Source organism: Hyperoodon ampullatus (assembly GCF_949752795.1).
Source record: "Hyperoodon ampullatus genome assembly, chromosome: 8".
Taxonomy (NCBI): domain Eukaryota; kingdom Metazoa; phylum Chordata; class Mammalia; order Artiodactyla; family Ziphiidae; genus Hyperoodon; species Hyperoodon ampullatus.
In genome coordinates, this window is record NC_136921.1 from 3,203,822 (window position 1) to 3,219,425 (window position 15,604).

The 15,604-nt window shown below is 41.4% G+C and overlaps 1 protein-coding gene across 4 annotated transcripts in view; it reads right to left on the minus strand.

Moving 5' to 3' along the window:
* Window positions 1–15,604, minus strand: part of UBE2F (ubiquitin conjugating enzyme E2 F (putative)) — a 52,850-nt gene that overhangs the window by 20,179 nt on the left and 17,067 nt on the right. For 3 of the 4 annotated variants that reach the window (XR_013811056.1, XM_079710564.1, XM_079710565.1), the window contains exon 4: window positions 12,488–12,553. The exons of the other annotated variant lie outside the window; for it this stretch is intronic. Coding sequence is in view for 2 of the 3 variants with exons in the window: in XM_079710564.1 (XP_079566690.1) it covers window positions 12,488–12,553 (66 nt within the window). In the remaining variant the exon portion in view is untranslated. The remainder of the gene's footprint in view (window positions 1–12,487; window positions 12,554–15,604) is intronic. 4 annotated transcript variants of the gene reach the window in all.

Consider the following 15,604-nt stretch of genomic DNA (forward strand, 5'->3'; position numbering starts at 1 on the left):
AGGGCGCTCCAGCATGAATGCCCCCCACAGGAGTTAAATTACTCTGAACTTCACAATTTGATAAAATTACCACCATCTTTAAAACGAATGTTCAACTTCCTCTAAAATATTATCATCGTGAACAAATCAGCAATATTTCATTTATCACTTCCCTCAGCTTTTTATATAAAACGAACATTTAATAGGAAGTTGTTGGTCTCAAACCAGCCACCACTAAAAAACCATTTTTCTTCTTTAAGGGCGTTGAGATTGCGTCAACATTTATGTCTGTCCCGCAGTGAGAACTCGCCTTATCTCGCTGTGTTACACAGGGAGCCCTCTGTGCCCTGGAGCCTACTCCCTCCTTCCTGCCAGGAACCACACGCCAGTGTCTTCCAGCCAGGGTACGGGTACTGTGGGGAGGACACACTCTCCACGGGGTATGTGGGCACTGACGGCTTTAAGAGAATCCACTTCTAGACGGCCAGTGTCCGTGAGTGCCCTATCATGAAATGAGTCTGCCCAGCAGTACTTGTGAGGTCAAGGAGTCACGCCAGCTGTCCCTTCCCAACTCCCCTTTCACTGTCTTTCTCCCACTTGTAAAAGAAGGCCCACTGCTCATCCAGCCTCTTCCTATGATGCACTGCACCAAGGTGTGATGCACTGGTCAGAGTAAAGCTCCTTGAATCGAGGCACCATGCAGGGCTGTGTCTTTCCCTATCTTACACCCATTTCTGTAAAGGGCAAAGCATGCATTAAAGATAAGATGTCCCAGTTCAAGCTGGAATGTCTGGAAGTTAGACACACCGTGGAGCCCGATGGCAGGGATGATTAGATTTCATTTAGTACCGTCAATCACGGGACTACTGGAACAGAATGCCTCACCCCCACGAGAAGCAAGCAAAGAGGGTGCCAAGAAGCAAGAGGCCCATGCCTTCCCCCGTGTGGTGCCAGCCCCACACCTCACCTCTCCACTAAGGTAGCTGTTGGAGACACATCTTAATTTAGAGCTTTTGCCAAAGAGGGAGTCTGGGCAGTTAGAACTGGTCCTGCCTATTGATGCACACGGCAGAAATTTCTGATACACTGAATGAGCTCAATCTGCAGCCACGAGTTTTTGTAAAGCCTAAGTTTTTAATATTATATTGGTAGGGGTATGAAGAAATTAATATCACAATTTTCTCAATGCTTTCTGAATATTTCAGGTAACATGAGAGGCCGTCAAGTGAAGAATGATGGGTATGATTAGCGGTCGGTTGGCAGGTCTTAGGAAAGTGGTTTTGGTGCGTACCTCGGAAAATGCGACACAAAGGGATTCTGATGACTGGGTTTGTAAAGCCATTTTCCAACCAGGTGGTTCCCAACTCTTTGCTTTCAACAAAATATAAGAAGGAACCTAATCTAGTAATCAGCTGAAAGACCACAGTAAAATACCTTGTATGATTTTTGGCCCCTAACTTTGAAGTCCAGGGACACAAAGACGTAGTGACAACAAACACCTTCCGTGCCTGCCTACTTATTTATATGAACAAGCAGCTCTCAGTGTCTACACCTACCAAGACAAAAGGAAGGAATAAAACTGATATTGACTCCTTCTTTCTGGCATTAAGTAACATCGTTCACAAGCACATCAACTAAATCACAAAAATGCTAAGAGTAGCCTCTCATTCTCGGATACATTTCCGATGAAATGCTATTTTGTTTAGTAACCATCACTATTTATCCAACAAACATTTGATAAATGCGACTATGTGTCAGGCACTGTTCCAGGCACCACCAGCAAGAGACCTTCCTGCCCTCATGAAGCTTACATTCTAGTGGGAAGAAACAAAGTAAGTAAGTTAATCATATAACAGAAAGTGAAAAAGAGCTGAGGGGCCAGGAGGTGGGAGGAGCTGCAATTTTAAATAGGGAGGTCTGAGAGTGAAGGCTTGAAAACGGAGGGTATCCGGGAGAGGAACACTCCAGGTATGGAAGCGTGGTGAGAGACCCGTGAGAGGGCCTGATGCATTCAGGGAACACGCAGAGGCCAGAAGGTGAGGCAGGGGAAGGGGAAGCTGCGGCTGCAGAGGTAGCAGCCCTGGCCTCGCCGGCCACTGTTAAGTGCGCTGGCTTTTATTCAGCAAGGCAGGGAGCCACAGGAGGGGCCTGAGCAGAGGAGGTGCAGGACCACAGAAACATCATGCTGGTTAGGAGCAGGGTAGGAGCAGCTGGAGTAGAGATACTGTGATGGTAGCAACACCAGGATTTGCTGGCAGATTAGGGGTGGGGTGGGGAAGAAAGGAGTCGAAGCGCTGCGCTGTTTGACCCTGCAATGGAGAAGGGCAGAGCCGTCACCTCGAAGATAAAAAGACTGCAGAGGGCACAGGTGCGCCAAGTCCAACGTCGGACTTGAGATTAATTTGAGATTTCACGTCAACAATCAAGTGGAGACCCTGATCGGCAGCCGACAGAGCTTTCTGGATAGAGCTTTCTGGAGTGTAGGGGAGAGGTCAGGGCTGCATGCGAGGTTCAGGAGCTGTGTATAGGAGCATCCAGATTTCATGAGCTGGCGAGGTCCCCAAGGACCTGACTATGGAGGTCCAAGGACAGTGCAAAGCCTTGAGGCATCCCCGACTTGGGTCAGGAGACGGGACAGGAGGGGCAGTGGCAGCAACAGAAGAAAAGCGGGAGCCAGGAGCTGGTACAAGCAACTGTAACAATCGTTCAGAAGAAAATGCTCAACACCCAGGAGTCTCACGGTGATAGGAACTTCTTAAATAATTAAATATAAATATATAGTTACAAAACAGTATGACAGGGTGAAAAAATTCTTATAGGCAGAGGAATGTTTATATCAGGATAAAATTCTATGAGACAAGTGAAATAAAAATATATGGGTGCAAGGAGAAAAAGCAGCCATGAACATTTTCCAACCATTAAAGTGGAGCTTGTTCATATATATATGTATTTTTTTAATGCATGATGGTGGGTGTAGCCATGGTATTTAGATTCTACTGGAAACATTTTAAAGAGTCAAATAATACTTTCCCCTTTAAATGTCAATATTTACAGCACACTGGAAATTACACTCTATGCAAATTTTAAACTTAAGGGCAGGAAAAACACAATCCCTGCCAAGATAACCTTGTAGATCGGGGGTTGGCAAACTCTCTCTGAAAAGGGCCAGGCGCTACGTACTTGGGGCTTTGGGCTACAGGCCTCTGTCATGTACTGTTTTATTTTTATTTTTTTTAAATAGCCCTTTAAAAATGCAGAAACCATTCTCAGCTCGAGGGCTGCACAACAACTGGCCTGGGGTGGGCTTTGGCTCACAGGCCTGGCTTGCCCACATGCAGGTGAAAATATAGCAAAACAAAACTGCGGCGCCAAGCTGAGTGACACGGAGCACCCGTGCAGTGGGCTCACTTAAGAGGGAGAGCCGCTGTGGGCTGGGCTAGTCAGGGGAGCCTGTGGGGCGGGCGTTAGAGAAGACCTGAAAACAAGCACCACCAGCAGCACAGCAACAGGCATGCGGACACGTGGAGCGTGGACCACGTGCAGTCGCCGGAAGCTCTGCTCACGGCCCAGTCAGCCACACTGCGGCTGCTTTCAAGGAGCCACTGAGGCACAGGGACTGAGTACCAGCTGCTCCACAGCTGGCGGGCCGCTTCACATCAGGCGGTGCCACAGGGACCTGGGGATGAGAGGGTCAGGGGAAAGGAGACAGAGTTGGGGGCGGGTGGTGAGGGGAGCGTGGAGAGGAAGGCCGCTGGGAGCAGAGAAGGAGCCAGGCCGGGCGGAGCTGCAGACAGACCCCGAGTCAGCTGTGAGACAGGGGTGCTGAGATTCAGAGGAAACCGCGAACATGAGGAAAGAAATGGAGAAGACTTTTTAGATGTAGTAAACAGAATATCAAGAGCTAAAAAACATAATATCTGAAATGAATACTTCACTGGATGAGCCTCAGAGTCAATCGAATGCTGCAGGGATTTCCCTGGCGTCCTGTGGTTAGGACTCGGAGCTCTCACTGCCAAGGGCACAGGTTCAATCCCTGGTCAGGGAACTAAGAGTCCACAAGCCGTGCAGTGTGGCCAAAAACAAAGCAAACAAAACTCAGCAGAAACAGAAACGACCACAGTGAGGCACAGAGAGAAAAGTGAACAAAACCTTGTGACCCCAATGGAGGTCTAGTTTATATGTACAGGGAATATATAGGTAAGAGATATATCTTTTTTAAAGTTTTACTTGGGGATATGCATACTTTTAAAATATTTATTTTATTTATTTATTATCTTTATTTTTATTTTTTTTTGGCTGTCGGGTGTTAGTTGCGCGTGGGCTCTTCGTTGTGGCGCTCGGGCTTCTCTCTAGTTGCGGCATGCAGGTTTTCTCTTCTCCAGCTGCGGCACACGGGCTCCAGAGCACGTGGGCTCTGTAGTTTGTGGCACACAGGCTCTCTAGTTGAAGTGCTTGAGCTCAGTAGTTGTGACATGGGGGCTTAGATGCCCTGCAGCATGTGGGATCTTAATTCCCCGACCAGGGATTGAACCCGCTTCCCTGCATTGGAAGGCGAATTCTTTACCACTGGACCACCAGGGAAGTCCCTAGGTAAGAGATATTAACATTCGTATATCTAACTGGAGTCCCATAAAGGGGTTATAGATAAAATACTGAAAGAAATGTTGGTCAGTTATTTCTAAATTTTATGAAAACTGTAACTCACAGATCCAAAAAGGTCAATAAACCCCAAGTGAGATAAACAGAAAGAAAACCACATCAAAGCACATCATAATAACACTGCTAAAAACTGTGACAAAGAGAGAACATTAAAAACAGTCAGAGAATAAAACGCACGTCACATAAAATGAAACAAAGAATTACCACTAACTTCTTATAAGAAAAAAAAATGTCAGAAGGCAGTAGAATGATATCCTTAAAATGTGGAAATTGTCAACTTAAGAATTCAATATTCAGCAAAGCTGGCAGAATTCATCATTCAGAAAATCTGCACTACAAAAAAAAATCCAAGGATGTTCTTCAGGCAGAAGAAAAATAACAGATGGGAACTCAGATCTACAAAAAGGAATGAACGTTGTTAAGTGGTAAATATGTTGATAAATATATGAAGAAAATATAATTATCTAAAACAAAAATAATAACGTATTCTGGGTTATAACAAATGTACAGTAAATGAGACTATAAGATAAAGGGTTGGATGGGGAAATGGAAGTATAGCAATATTAGTCTAAGCTTCCACCTTAAGAACTAAAGAAAGAAGAGCAAATTAAACTGAAAACAAGCAAATATGAGCAGAAAACAAAAAAAATACTAGAGGAAAGTCAATGAAACCAAAAACTGGTTCCTTGCAGAGACCAATAAAATTGATAACCTCGGGCTTCCCTGGTGGTGCAGTGGTTGAGGGTCCGCCTGCCGATGCAGGGGACACGGGTTCGTGCCCCAGTCTGGGAAGATCCCACATGCCGCGGAGCAGCTGGGCCCATGAGCCATGGCCGTTGAGCCTGCGCGTCCGGAGCCTTTGCTCCACAACGGGAGAGGCCACAACAGTGAGAGGCCCGCGTACCACAAAAAAAAAATTGATAACCTCTAGCTAACTTCATCAAGAATACAGAAAACAGAAATTTTCAATGGCAGGAATTAAAGAGGGGATATCAACACAGACTCTACAGAACGTAAAAGGGTCAGAAGATATTAAGAGCAACCTTATACCAATAAATTTGAAAATGTAGATGGTATGAACAAATTCTTTGAAACATACAAATCACCAAAGCTCACTCAAAAATAAGAAGTCCAAGTAACCCCTATCTGTTTAAGAACTTTTATTCATACAGTACTTAAACTTTTACCACAAAAACAAAACAACAAAATATTAGACCTAGGTGGCTTTACTGGCGAATTCTACCATTTAATAAAGAATTAATAGTAATTCTACATAAAACTCTTCCAGGAAACAGAAGGTTACACTTCCCCATTCATCCCAGGAAGAGTAAGGAGGGGAGGGGAAGGAAAGAAACTAGAGCCTTATCTTGCACCATATGTAAAAATTAACTCAAAATGACTCACAGACCTAACTTTAAAACCTAAAGCTATAAAACGCCTTAAAAAAAAAAAAAAAAGGAAATCTTTGCATTTCTTAGACAAAGATTTCTTAGGACACAAAAAGCACTGTATTAGTTTTGTATTGGTTGCTGTAATAAATTACCACAAACGTAGCAGCTTAAACAATAAAAACTTACTATCTTTTGTAGGTCATTTGTCCAAAACGAATCTCACTGGGCTAACATAAGAGTTGGCAGGGCTGCCTCTCTTTCTGGTGGCTCTAGGAAAAATCCATTTCCCTCACTTTCCAGCTTTAAGCAGCCACCTGTATTCCTTGGCTCACAGCCCCTTCCTCCACCTTCAAAGTCACTGACGGCCAATGGAAATAATAACACATGCAACAACATGGATGACTCTCAAAAGCACTGTGCTCAGTGAAAGAAGCCATGGATAAAATGCTACATACTGGTTGGGGCCATTTATATGACATTCTGGAAAAGGTAAAACAACAGGGCAGAATTCAGATCAATGATTGCCAGGGGCTGGGGGTGAGGAGAGGAAACTGACTACAAAGGGGCCCAACTTTTGAGCTGATGGAAACACTTTATGTGTATCTTGATTGTGTTGGTGTTTACACAACTGTATGTGTCTGTCAAAATGTAGAGAACAGTACACCTAAGAACAGTGGCTTTACTGTCTGTAAATTATACCTCACTAAACATGATTTTTAAAAAAGATAAAGGTAAAGCCTGCTACATAAAAGGCACCATCAGGTGGTCCAGGAAAATGAAGGAGCACTGGCAATTTTTACAATGCCAAAAGCTCAACATTTAAACAGTGTGTCATTTTTAAATATTTTATATACATTATACACGTTTTTACTGGTAACCATCAGAATATATATTTAACTGTGGTAATGAATGGCTTCTAAAACAGTACGTCGGACATTTAATTTCACACCCACTCCTAGAAACCTGAGCATCCCAAGAGAGAATTTGCCTCAGTTTTACGTGCGAGGCAGAGGGCAGAAATCATTGGAAGAACGGTATATATCGGACAACATGTCACCTACTTGGCAGTAAGCAGAGACATATTGCTTCAACACAGTTCTTGCAAGCAGCAAGGAAAAGAGCAGTGAATGTTTCCCTAACAAAAGTTAGCTGATGTGAAGGCAGATAACCGACTGTCTCAAGAGCAATCACCACATATCTATTATATATGAAAGGAGAAGAATTGCCACCTGCATTTCCAGGATTATTTGAAAGAAAAGACTCCATCAGGAGAAAGTCTGTCCCTCATGATGGGTATCCATAAAAAGCTAAAAATCAACCTAGAAAGAACCAGGGATGAGAGTACACATTCTGTGTCTGAAACCGTGACATATTAACAGTAAAATACACACAAACTACTATGAGACTGGGGTGGTGGTCAAGCCAAAGGCCTGCTTCAGTGCTCTGACCCATTTCTGTATCTTTTAACACGTCCATGATTATTTAAATGTTGTTCCAAAATGTTCATGTGTGGAACCAAACCTGTGTTTCAGGCTCACTAACCATATTTCTTTGCTCAGAAACTGGGAATCTTACTATATTTCGCACTAAGAAATTTTTCCTTCTATAACTCCAAAGCTCTGAAACAAAGCTTAGAATAACTAAGAACCAAACATAATGGGGATAACAGATAAAACAATTTAAATGTCATGACTCAGTGTAAGGCGCACTTTTATTATCATGCTCATCAGTTAGGGAGTTTTAATAAATTAAATGTTAAAATTAAGAAAACATGACAAATCTAATAATCAACACATTTAAAAACATACTTACGTGAATATACACATAAATATACAAGATTTACAATGTAGCTATAGAATTCCCTAATCAGAATTTTTAATATATGTAACAATAATAAAAAGGATGTTATTAACCATTAAAAAAACCTCTCACAGGGACTTTCCTGGTGGCACAGTGGTTAAGAATCCGCCTGCCAATGCAGGGGACACAGGTTCGATCCCTGATCTGGGAAGATCCCACGTGCCACGGAGCAACTAAGCCCGTGTGCCACAACTACTGAGCCCGCGCGCCTAGAGCCTGTGCTCCGCAACAAGTCACACAATAAGAAGCCAGCACACCACACTGAAGAGTAGCCCGTGCTCACCACAACTAGAGAAAGCCCACGTGCAGCAACGGAGACCCAACGCAGACGAAAATAAATAAAATTAAAAAACAAAAAAACAGGGCTTCCCTGGTGGCGCAGTGGTTGAGAGTCCACCTGCCGATGCAGGGGACGCGGGTTCGTGTCCCGGTTCGGGAAGATCCCACATGCCGCGGAGCGGCTGGGCCCGTGAGCCATGGCCGCTGAGCCTGCGCGTCCGCAGCCTGTGCTCCGCAACGGGAGAGGCCACAACAGTGAGAGGCCCGCGTACTGCAAAAAAAACCCCCAAAAAACAAAGAAACAACCTCCCATATCTAATAAAGAACTTATACCAGGTATATAAAACTTACAACTCGATAATGAGACAAACAATACAATTTTTAAATGGGTAAAATATTTGAATAGACACTTGAACAAAGGAGATACACAGAGAGTAAACAAGCTTGGGAAATGATGCCCAACATCTTTAGTCACTAGGGAAATGCAAATTAAAGTCACAATGAGACACATGCCTAACAGAATGGCTAAAATTGAAAAGACTGATAATACTAGCTATTGGCAAGAATGTAGTGTAACTGGAATTCTCATTCATTGCTAGCAGGAATGCAAAATAGTACTTTCATTTTGGAAAAGAGCATGGCAGTGTTTTATGCAGTTAAACTTACTCTTATCACATAACCTAGTAATTTCACTGCCAGGAGAAATAAAAAACATTGGCAAACGAAGACCTGCCCACAAAGGTTTACAGCAGCTTTATTCACAATGGCCCAGAAGTGGAAATAACACAAAGGTTCATCAATAACCTGTTATAAATAAACTGGAATACACCCATACAATAGAATACAGCCCATCAATAAAAAGATACAAAATACCACATAGATGAAACTCAAAAGCATTATGCTGACTAAAATAATGTAACTTATACCTCAATCAACATTGCTTAAAAAAAATTTTTTAAATCAATCTAAGTTTCCACCTTAGGAAGGTAGAAAAAGAAAAGCAAATTAAACCCAAGGTATACGGAAGGAAATAATAAAGAAAAGAGCAGAAACCAATAAAATGGATAAACAACTGAGAAAAACAAAAACTTGCTCTTGTAAAAGATCAACTGGATAAGCCTCAAGCTAACATGATCAAGGAAAAAAAGAGAAGATCCAAATAAACCAACATCAGGAATAAAAACAGGGACATCAGTACAGATCCCACAGACATCAGTAGACTAATAAGAAAATATTCCAAAGAACTTTGGATGGTATGAGAATGCTAAGAGCAGTGTTACTCATCATAGCCAAAAGCTGGAAAGAATTCAAATGCCCATCAATAGGAAAATAAATAATTACATCATATTCATACAACAAATACTGCTACCCACCACAATACATATGAATTTAAAAACATGTTACATGAAAGAAGCCAGAGAATAAGAATACATAATATGATTCCATTTATATGAAATTCAAGAACTGACAAAACTAATTTATGGTAAGAGAAATCAGAAAGCAATTTTGGGTGGGTAGCAGGGAGTGAGGAATTGACTGCAAAGAGGAAGAAGGGAACTTTGGGAATGCTGGAAATATGTTTACTGGGATTGTGGTTACACAGGGATGTGTATCCATTTTGCAGAACTTATTATGCTCTACAGTTCAAGTTAGTACATTTTATTGTTTGTAATTTTATACCTCAGCAAAATTTATTTAAAAAGTAAAAACTAAAATTAAAAAAAAAAGGTCCATGGCCCCCTCTGCCTACAAGCCACCATGTCACAGTGGGAGCAGGCTGAGGGGACCTCCACAAGTCAACTGGGCAACTCTGACCTGGCCCAGTTTTTCAAATCATCCCTCTAACTTCACAGAAGACTCAGGTGGTATTTCAGCCAGTCTTTAGATTTTTGCTTTGTTTTGTTTTATTTTACTTTCTAGTATTGTTTCTTGTTTTGTGAGTTGATGTGGGGATTTTTTTTCTTCTAAGTTCATTTCTTTTCTTTTCCTCTATCACCAAATTACATTTTCATCTTTTCTCTGAAGAGTACATTTATTCCCAAGCATGAGGGACATTCCAAAAACAAACAAAACTATAAAAATGTTACCAAGTACGAACAGGAACTATCTTGCCAGGAGCCAGATAAAGAAGAGCTTTGAGCTTCAAGTGCAGATGCAATTCTTCCACCCTGACCACCTAAATATCTAGATCTCTATATTATTGAGTTTTCAGACTCAGCCCCAGTATTACTGGCTGCAAATGAGCCAGTTTCAATACCATCTACTCCACATACTGTTAAAACTTTACTACTTAGACCTATCTCTATAGTTTTCCTTTAATAACTAAGAAGAGCATGACTCCAAAAAGTTTTTTAAAAAACCAGGATACTGGGCAAGTTTTTAGGGTTGGCAGATCTCTGCCATGCTTCGCTTAATAACAAAGGACAAGAGCCACAGCAGCTTTCTGAGTCACTGACACCACAAAATATGGGCACACACACAGCACCTAAAGAGCACACCACACAAAGCTCCATGTGTGCACTTCCACAAATATAAATGCTCAAGTACTAAGCAGTTACAGGCACCAAAACACAAATTCCTTTTTTACCTGATGGAATAGTGAACACAAAAACTGTAACAAACAATCATGCTGCAGTTTCAAGAATAATAAGAACACCAAAGATGGTATCATAGACATAATCTCAATAAGAACAACATCCATGTAATTTAGTAAAAAAAATTCAGTTAAAAAACAAAAAAAAGAAAGACTTATCCAGAGGTTGGTTGGACTCCACACAAACTCACTCATGTAAGACAGTAATAAGCCTGGCAAAAGCAAACAAGGTCTCTGAATAGCTGAGAATCACAAAGCTCTCACAAATGCCCTAAAAAGGCAGAGAGAAGAAAATATTTTTACTACAAACACCCAAGTGTGAGACTACTTAGTAAACGGAGAACCGATCTTAATTGCCACAATTTCTGAAAATACCCTGCGTTGCTTAACAGTAATAGTAACTGACGTTCATAATGGTGACCTCTGGTCACCTGGTAACAGAGTGTGCTCAGTATCCCTCACTAAAAAGGGCAGAACTTGCAATGTGTTTATGAAGGTGGTCAAAGAATGGTTAGAACCTCCATCACTTCACAGTTAAAAGTCCTGAGCTTCAGTCCTCTCTCGAGGTCAGGCTTGTGGAACGCCCATTTCTGAGAACGATGATCTGATGTTAGTATCTCTACCCTAGTACTCACTCATCTTAGAAATGGAAATGGTACCAAACTGAATTTATGGATACGCCCCAGAGTTGTCTGTAGAACCACCACACAGACTAAATGAATTTTTTAAAGTTTTCAAGCACATTTTGAAAATGGTATTTCTCCTGTTATAATACATCTTCCATGGAAAAAAAAACATCCTACCTGCAGGGAGACAATGCCAGGGCTTATCTGTGGGTTCATTACCACCTACTGAAATTCTGCATTCTTTCACTTTTTAATTAAATTAGCTAGTGACTCATTATTCTCAGTTTCTCACTCCCTTTCCCTCCCCCAAATAAAAGAACACCCTCTACTTCCTCCACAACACTGCTTCCCCTCTTGTTAATTCCCTCTGTCCTGCTTTCTTCCTTCACCACCCAGCCCACAGCAGCTCCACTGACCATGGCACCCATTGTCAACATAAACGCCAGAGGGCTGCACTGTTGAAACATGCAACTCCCAGAGCTGCACTGTAACCAGGAAAAACCCAAGCCCTCCCTCTAGCTGCGCAGTGTGACCAAGGAGAAATATCTACCAGCTCGGAGCACTTGGAGCTTGGACACTTGATCAGTGCTAACGAGGACAGCTGGTAATCTGCTTGCTTCCTGGTGCCTGTAACAGGCCGGGCTGAAGTGCTTCACACCCATTATCTATTTAATCCTCACAACGGTCCCATGAGATAGGTTCTATTTGATCCCCACTCTGTATAGCTGGGTAGGCTGCAGCTGAGACGTTATTAAGAAATTTAACCATGGCCACACTGTTGCTAAATGGCAGAGCAGGATCTGAATCCAGTTATGACCTCAGAGCTCATACTCTCCACCCTGCACCAGGAGCCTTCGTTGTCATTCGCTGGGGGCGTTAATGTCTGCACCTAGTTACTGGGTACACGCCACATGCCTCAGAGCACTTCCCTACGCTTTATTGGACTAGAGCATGTATCTCGTCTTCATATGGAATGGTCATTACCGTCATAACTTTCAAAAAGTTGGAGGACAAATCAAACCAAATATTATAGATTTCAAAAGCCTTTGGAATTTGCTGTTTGAAAATCACTTTAATACTTACACATGTAAGAATATTACCTGGGGTGACAGTTAGCTGAAAGCAATGAAGCTTGTTTGGATCAGGAAAATACACTTTACACGTACCTGCAAAAGAAACAGGCCGTCATGAAGGTCTGACAGTTAGCAGCAGTCCTTACGTTGAGGCTAACTTTGAAACACATGGGAAAGTTTAACGGTGCTGAGGAATCTACAGACTAAACCGGTATATTTCCCCTATTTGTTTAATAATAATTATGCCAATGTGCTGAAGTTGCAAACCAGTGATATTTGCTTTGTGTTTTCCTCCTCACAGTTTTTTATTAGTTAGTTCCAAATTGGGATGTTATCTTTAACCCTTTAAATGATCCCTAAAAATAGAGATCTTTCCATTAATTTCAAGAATGATGCTACTTTACTTTGAAAAGAAGAAACCATACCTCAAGGAGATTAATGTATGTGGGTAAAGGCTAACTGAACACAGAAAAAACAGAAAAAGAGCCCAGGCCAAACTTCTGGTCTGTTCACCCAGCACCACAGTCATCTGTACCCACCACAGCAAAGAGAAGTTAAAAGCAACTGTGCCAGCTAAGGTAGCTCACACCCAGACCACGGCTTTTTTCTTTTTTTGCGGTACGCGGGCCTCTCACTGTTGTGGCCTCTCCCGTTGTGGAGCAACAGGCTCCGGACGCTCAGGCTCAGCGGCCATGGCTCACGGGCCCAGCCGCATGTGGGATCTTCCTGGATTGGGGCACGAACCCGTGTCCCCTGCATCGGCAGGCGGAGTCTCAACCACTGCGCCACCAGGGAAGCCCTCTTTTTTTTTTTTTTAATGTCTTCACAACCCGACCGATAGTTCAGCTTGGTTTTGCTGGTGACAGGATGCTCTGCTGACTTGGACGGCAACACTCTAAGCGTATGTGCACTGCACCAGAACGGTCTGGATCAGGAGACCCAAGTAGTTCCACTGGAGAAGAGCTACTGCAGAGGTGCAGACAGGGCAAGACATCCTACATCTGCCTCCTTCAGACAAACGATGCAGAAGAGGGGTAAATACCCAAGGGATAAATACTGAAGGAATGTGGAGGGAATATACGTAGAAATTGTCTGTATTTTATAAACCTGGAAAATATTATGCTAGATTCCTTGGGTCGTCTGCTATTTCTTACAAGTCCTGTTGAAAATATTTGCCTAGTTTTACATGGTATGAATTTTCATCAAAAATAGGACAATTCAAATTTAGCCTTGGAAACAGCCTTAGAGACCATCTAATCCAACATCATCAATTGTGAGAGATGACATGAAGGTCCAGAGAAGTTCAGTGACCAGCCCCAGACCACACAGGTTATCAACAGAAGGAAGTTTAGTTCCCAAATTAAAAACTAGTTCATGCCTCATTTCATTACTTCATGAACATGCCAGAGATGACACATAAAAACAATGCAGAACTGTTAGTGGGATTTCTTTTTCTGACTAATCCCTCAGAAAAATCGCTGCAGAGTGAAAGGCAACTCCATCTAGAAGAACAGGAAAGGGTCTCAGAGGTTACATTGTCATTTTCCTTGTTTTCAAAATAAAGAAACCAGGGGCCAAAGAGTTCAAGGCTTTCACCCAAACCACACATTTGAACTGTGTGGAATAATTTAAATGGCATTCGTTTTTCCTAATCTTAACTTGGAAAGATAAACACCATTTTTCTAGTGAAATATATGTAACAAAAACATATGACAAGGGCTTAGGAAATGTTTCATTGATTAAAGTTGGCAGCATCCATTTGTTTTTAATGTCTAGTATTCTCCTTTGTTTGTTTTAATAAAAGTACAGATGTAGAAATCAATCCTTCTAATATAGACTGGCCCACCAAGAATAAAGAAATTATTGAGATGGATTAAAAATAACAATAAAACTTCTAAAAAGAACCAAACATTTTAAAGCTAAAAAGAAGTCTTAAGTTCTAACAATGACAACAAAAGGTTAAAAGTCAGCTTCTTGTTTTAGTTCAATGCAGCAGCTTTATTAAAACTCCAGAACCTAGCTTTTCCTCTCTGCAAGCACAGGCTAAGGCTCTCACAGTATCTCCGTCCATCTGAAAGAGATGTCTTCTACTTTTTGCAAACAGAGAAACCTCTACAAACTTGCATGAACAGAGCTCCTGAACTAGTTCTGAATCATTACTAAGCAGCACTGCTATATGGCAAGTTATTTTGTTTGCCTTAATATTTTAGAAAGATTATTAATCAGATAGTAAAGATGTATTCTTTGGTGGTTTCTTGTTTCCTCTTTAGTGAGTTGCATACTTTTGGAAAGCCTGGCTTACTTGTATAAACTGATTTACATGTCCCCTCAGTTTGAGAGAATAGGCAAGGAGAAGAAGAGAAAGGAAGCATATAGCATGTAGTTTTTAAAATCTGACATCTTAGCTATAAGGGCAAGTAAGATGGGGCACATGCCTTTTTCAAACCTAAGGTTTTTAGTTAAAGTCCTGGTTTGAAAGCCAATTACAGTTTTATCGTTTTTAAACCAAACATTTAGATAACACTAAACTATTATACTCTATTAGTTACAAACCAACTATCTCTGTAAGATTAACATACAAGGACAAAATAAACTGGGTGTAAGTTGGAAGTTTTTTATGGTCTTTGATTAAATGTCTGCATGTGTATATATGTTCAAGATGGCGGGCCAGTGGGAAGATATGATGGGGGTGGAAAATAGAAGGATTACTTCATTTTCCTTTTTAATTGGACTTTATTAGATTATTACATAATCTGAAAAGAATAGAAAAAAAGAGGGAGAACAGTATAATGAATCCATCACCCAGCTTCGGTATTCTACTAATCTTGCTTCGTCTGTCCTACCCACACACACAGTTATTTGTTTTCCTGGAACGTTTTAAAGCAAATCATTTGTAAATACTTCAGTAGGTGGAAAGATAACCTTTTAATAGAAAGCCAAGATATTTCCTTCTAGTTCTGACTAGAAGAAAACTTTGAAGTCAAGCAACTTTGAAGTAAAAAATCCAGACATTTTTGACTTACACTAAAATATATTTTATAGCACAACCCACTATACTCATACATAAATACTATATATAAAAAATAATTTTTCAAGGAGCAATATGTACTTACCCTTATACACTGATTACACAACCACTTAAGG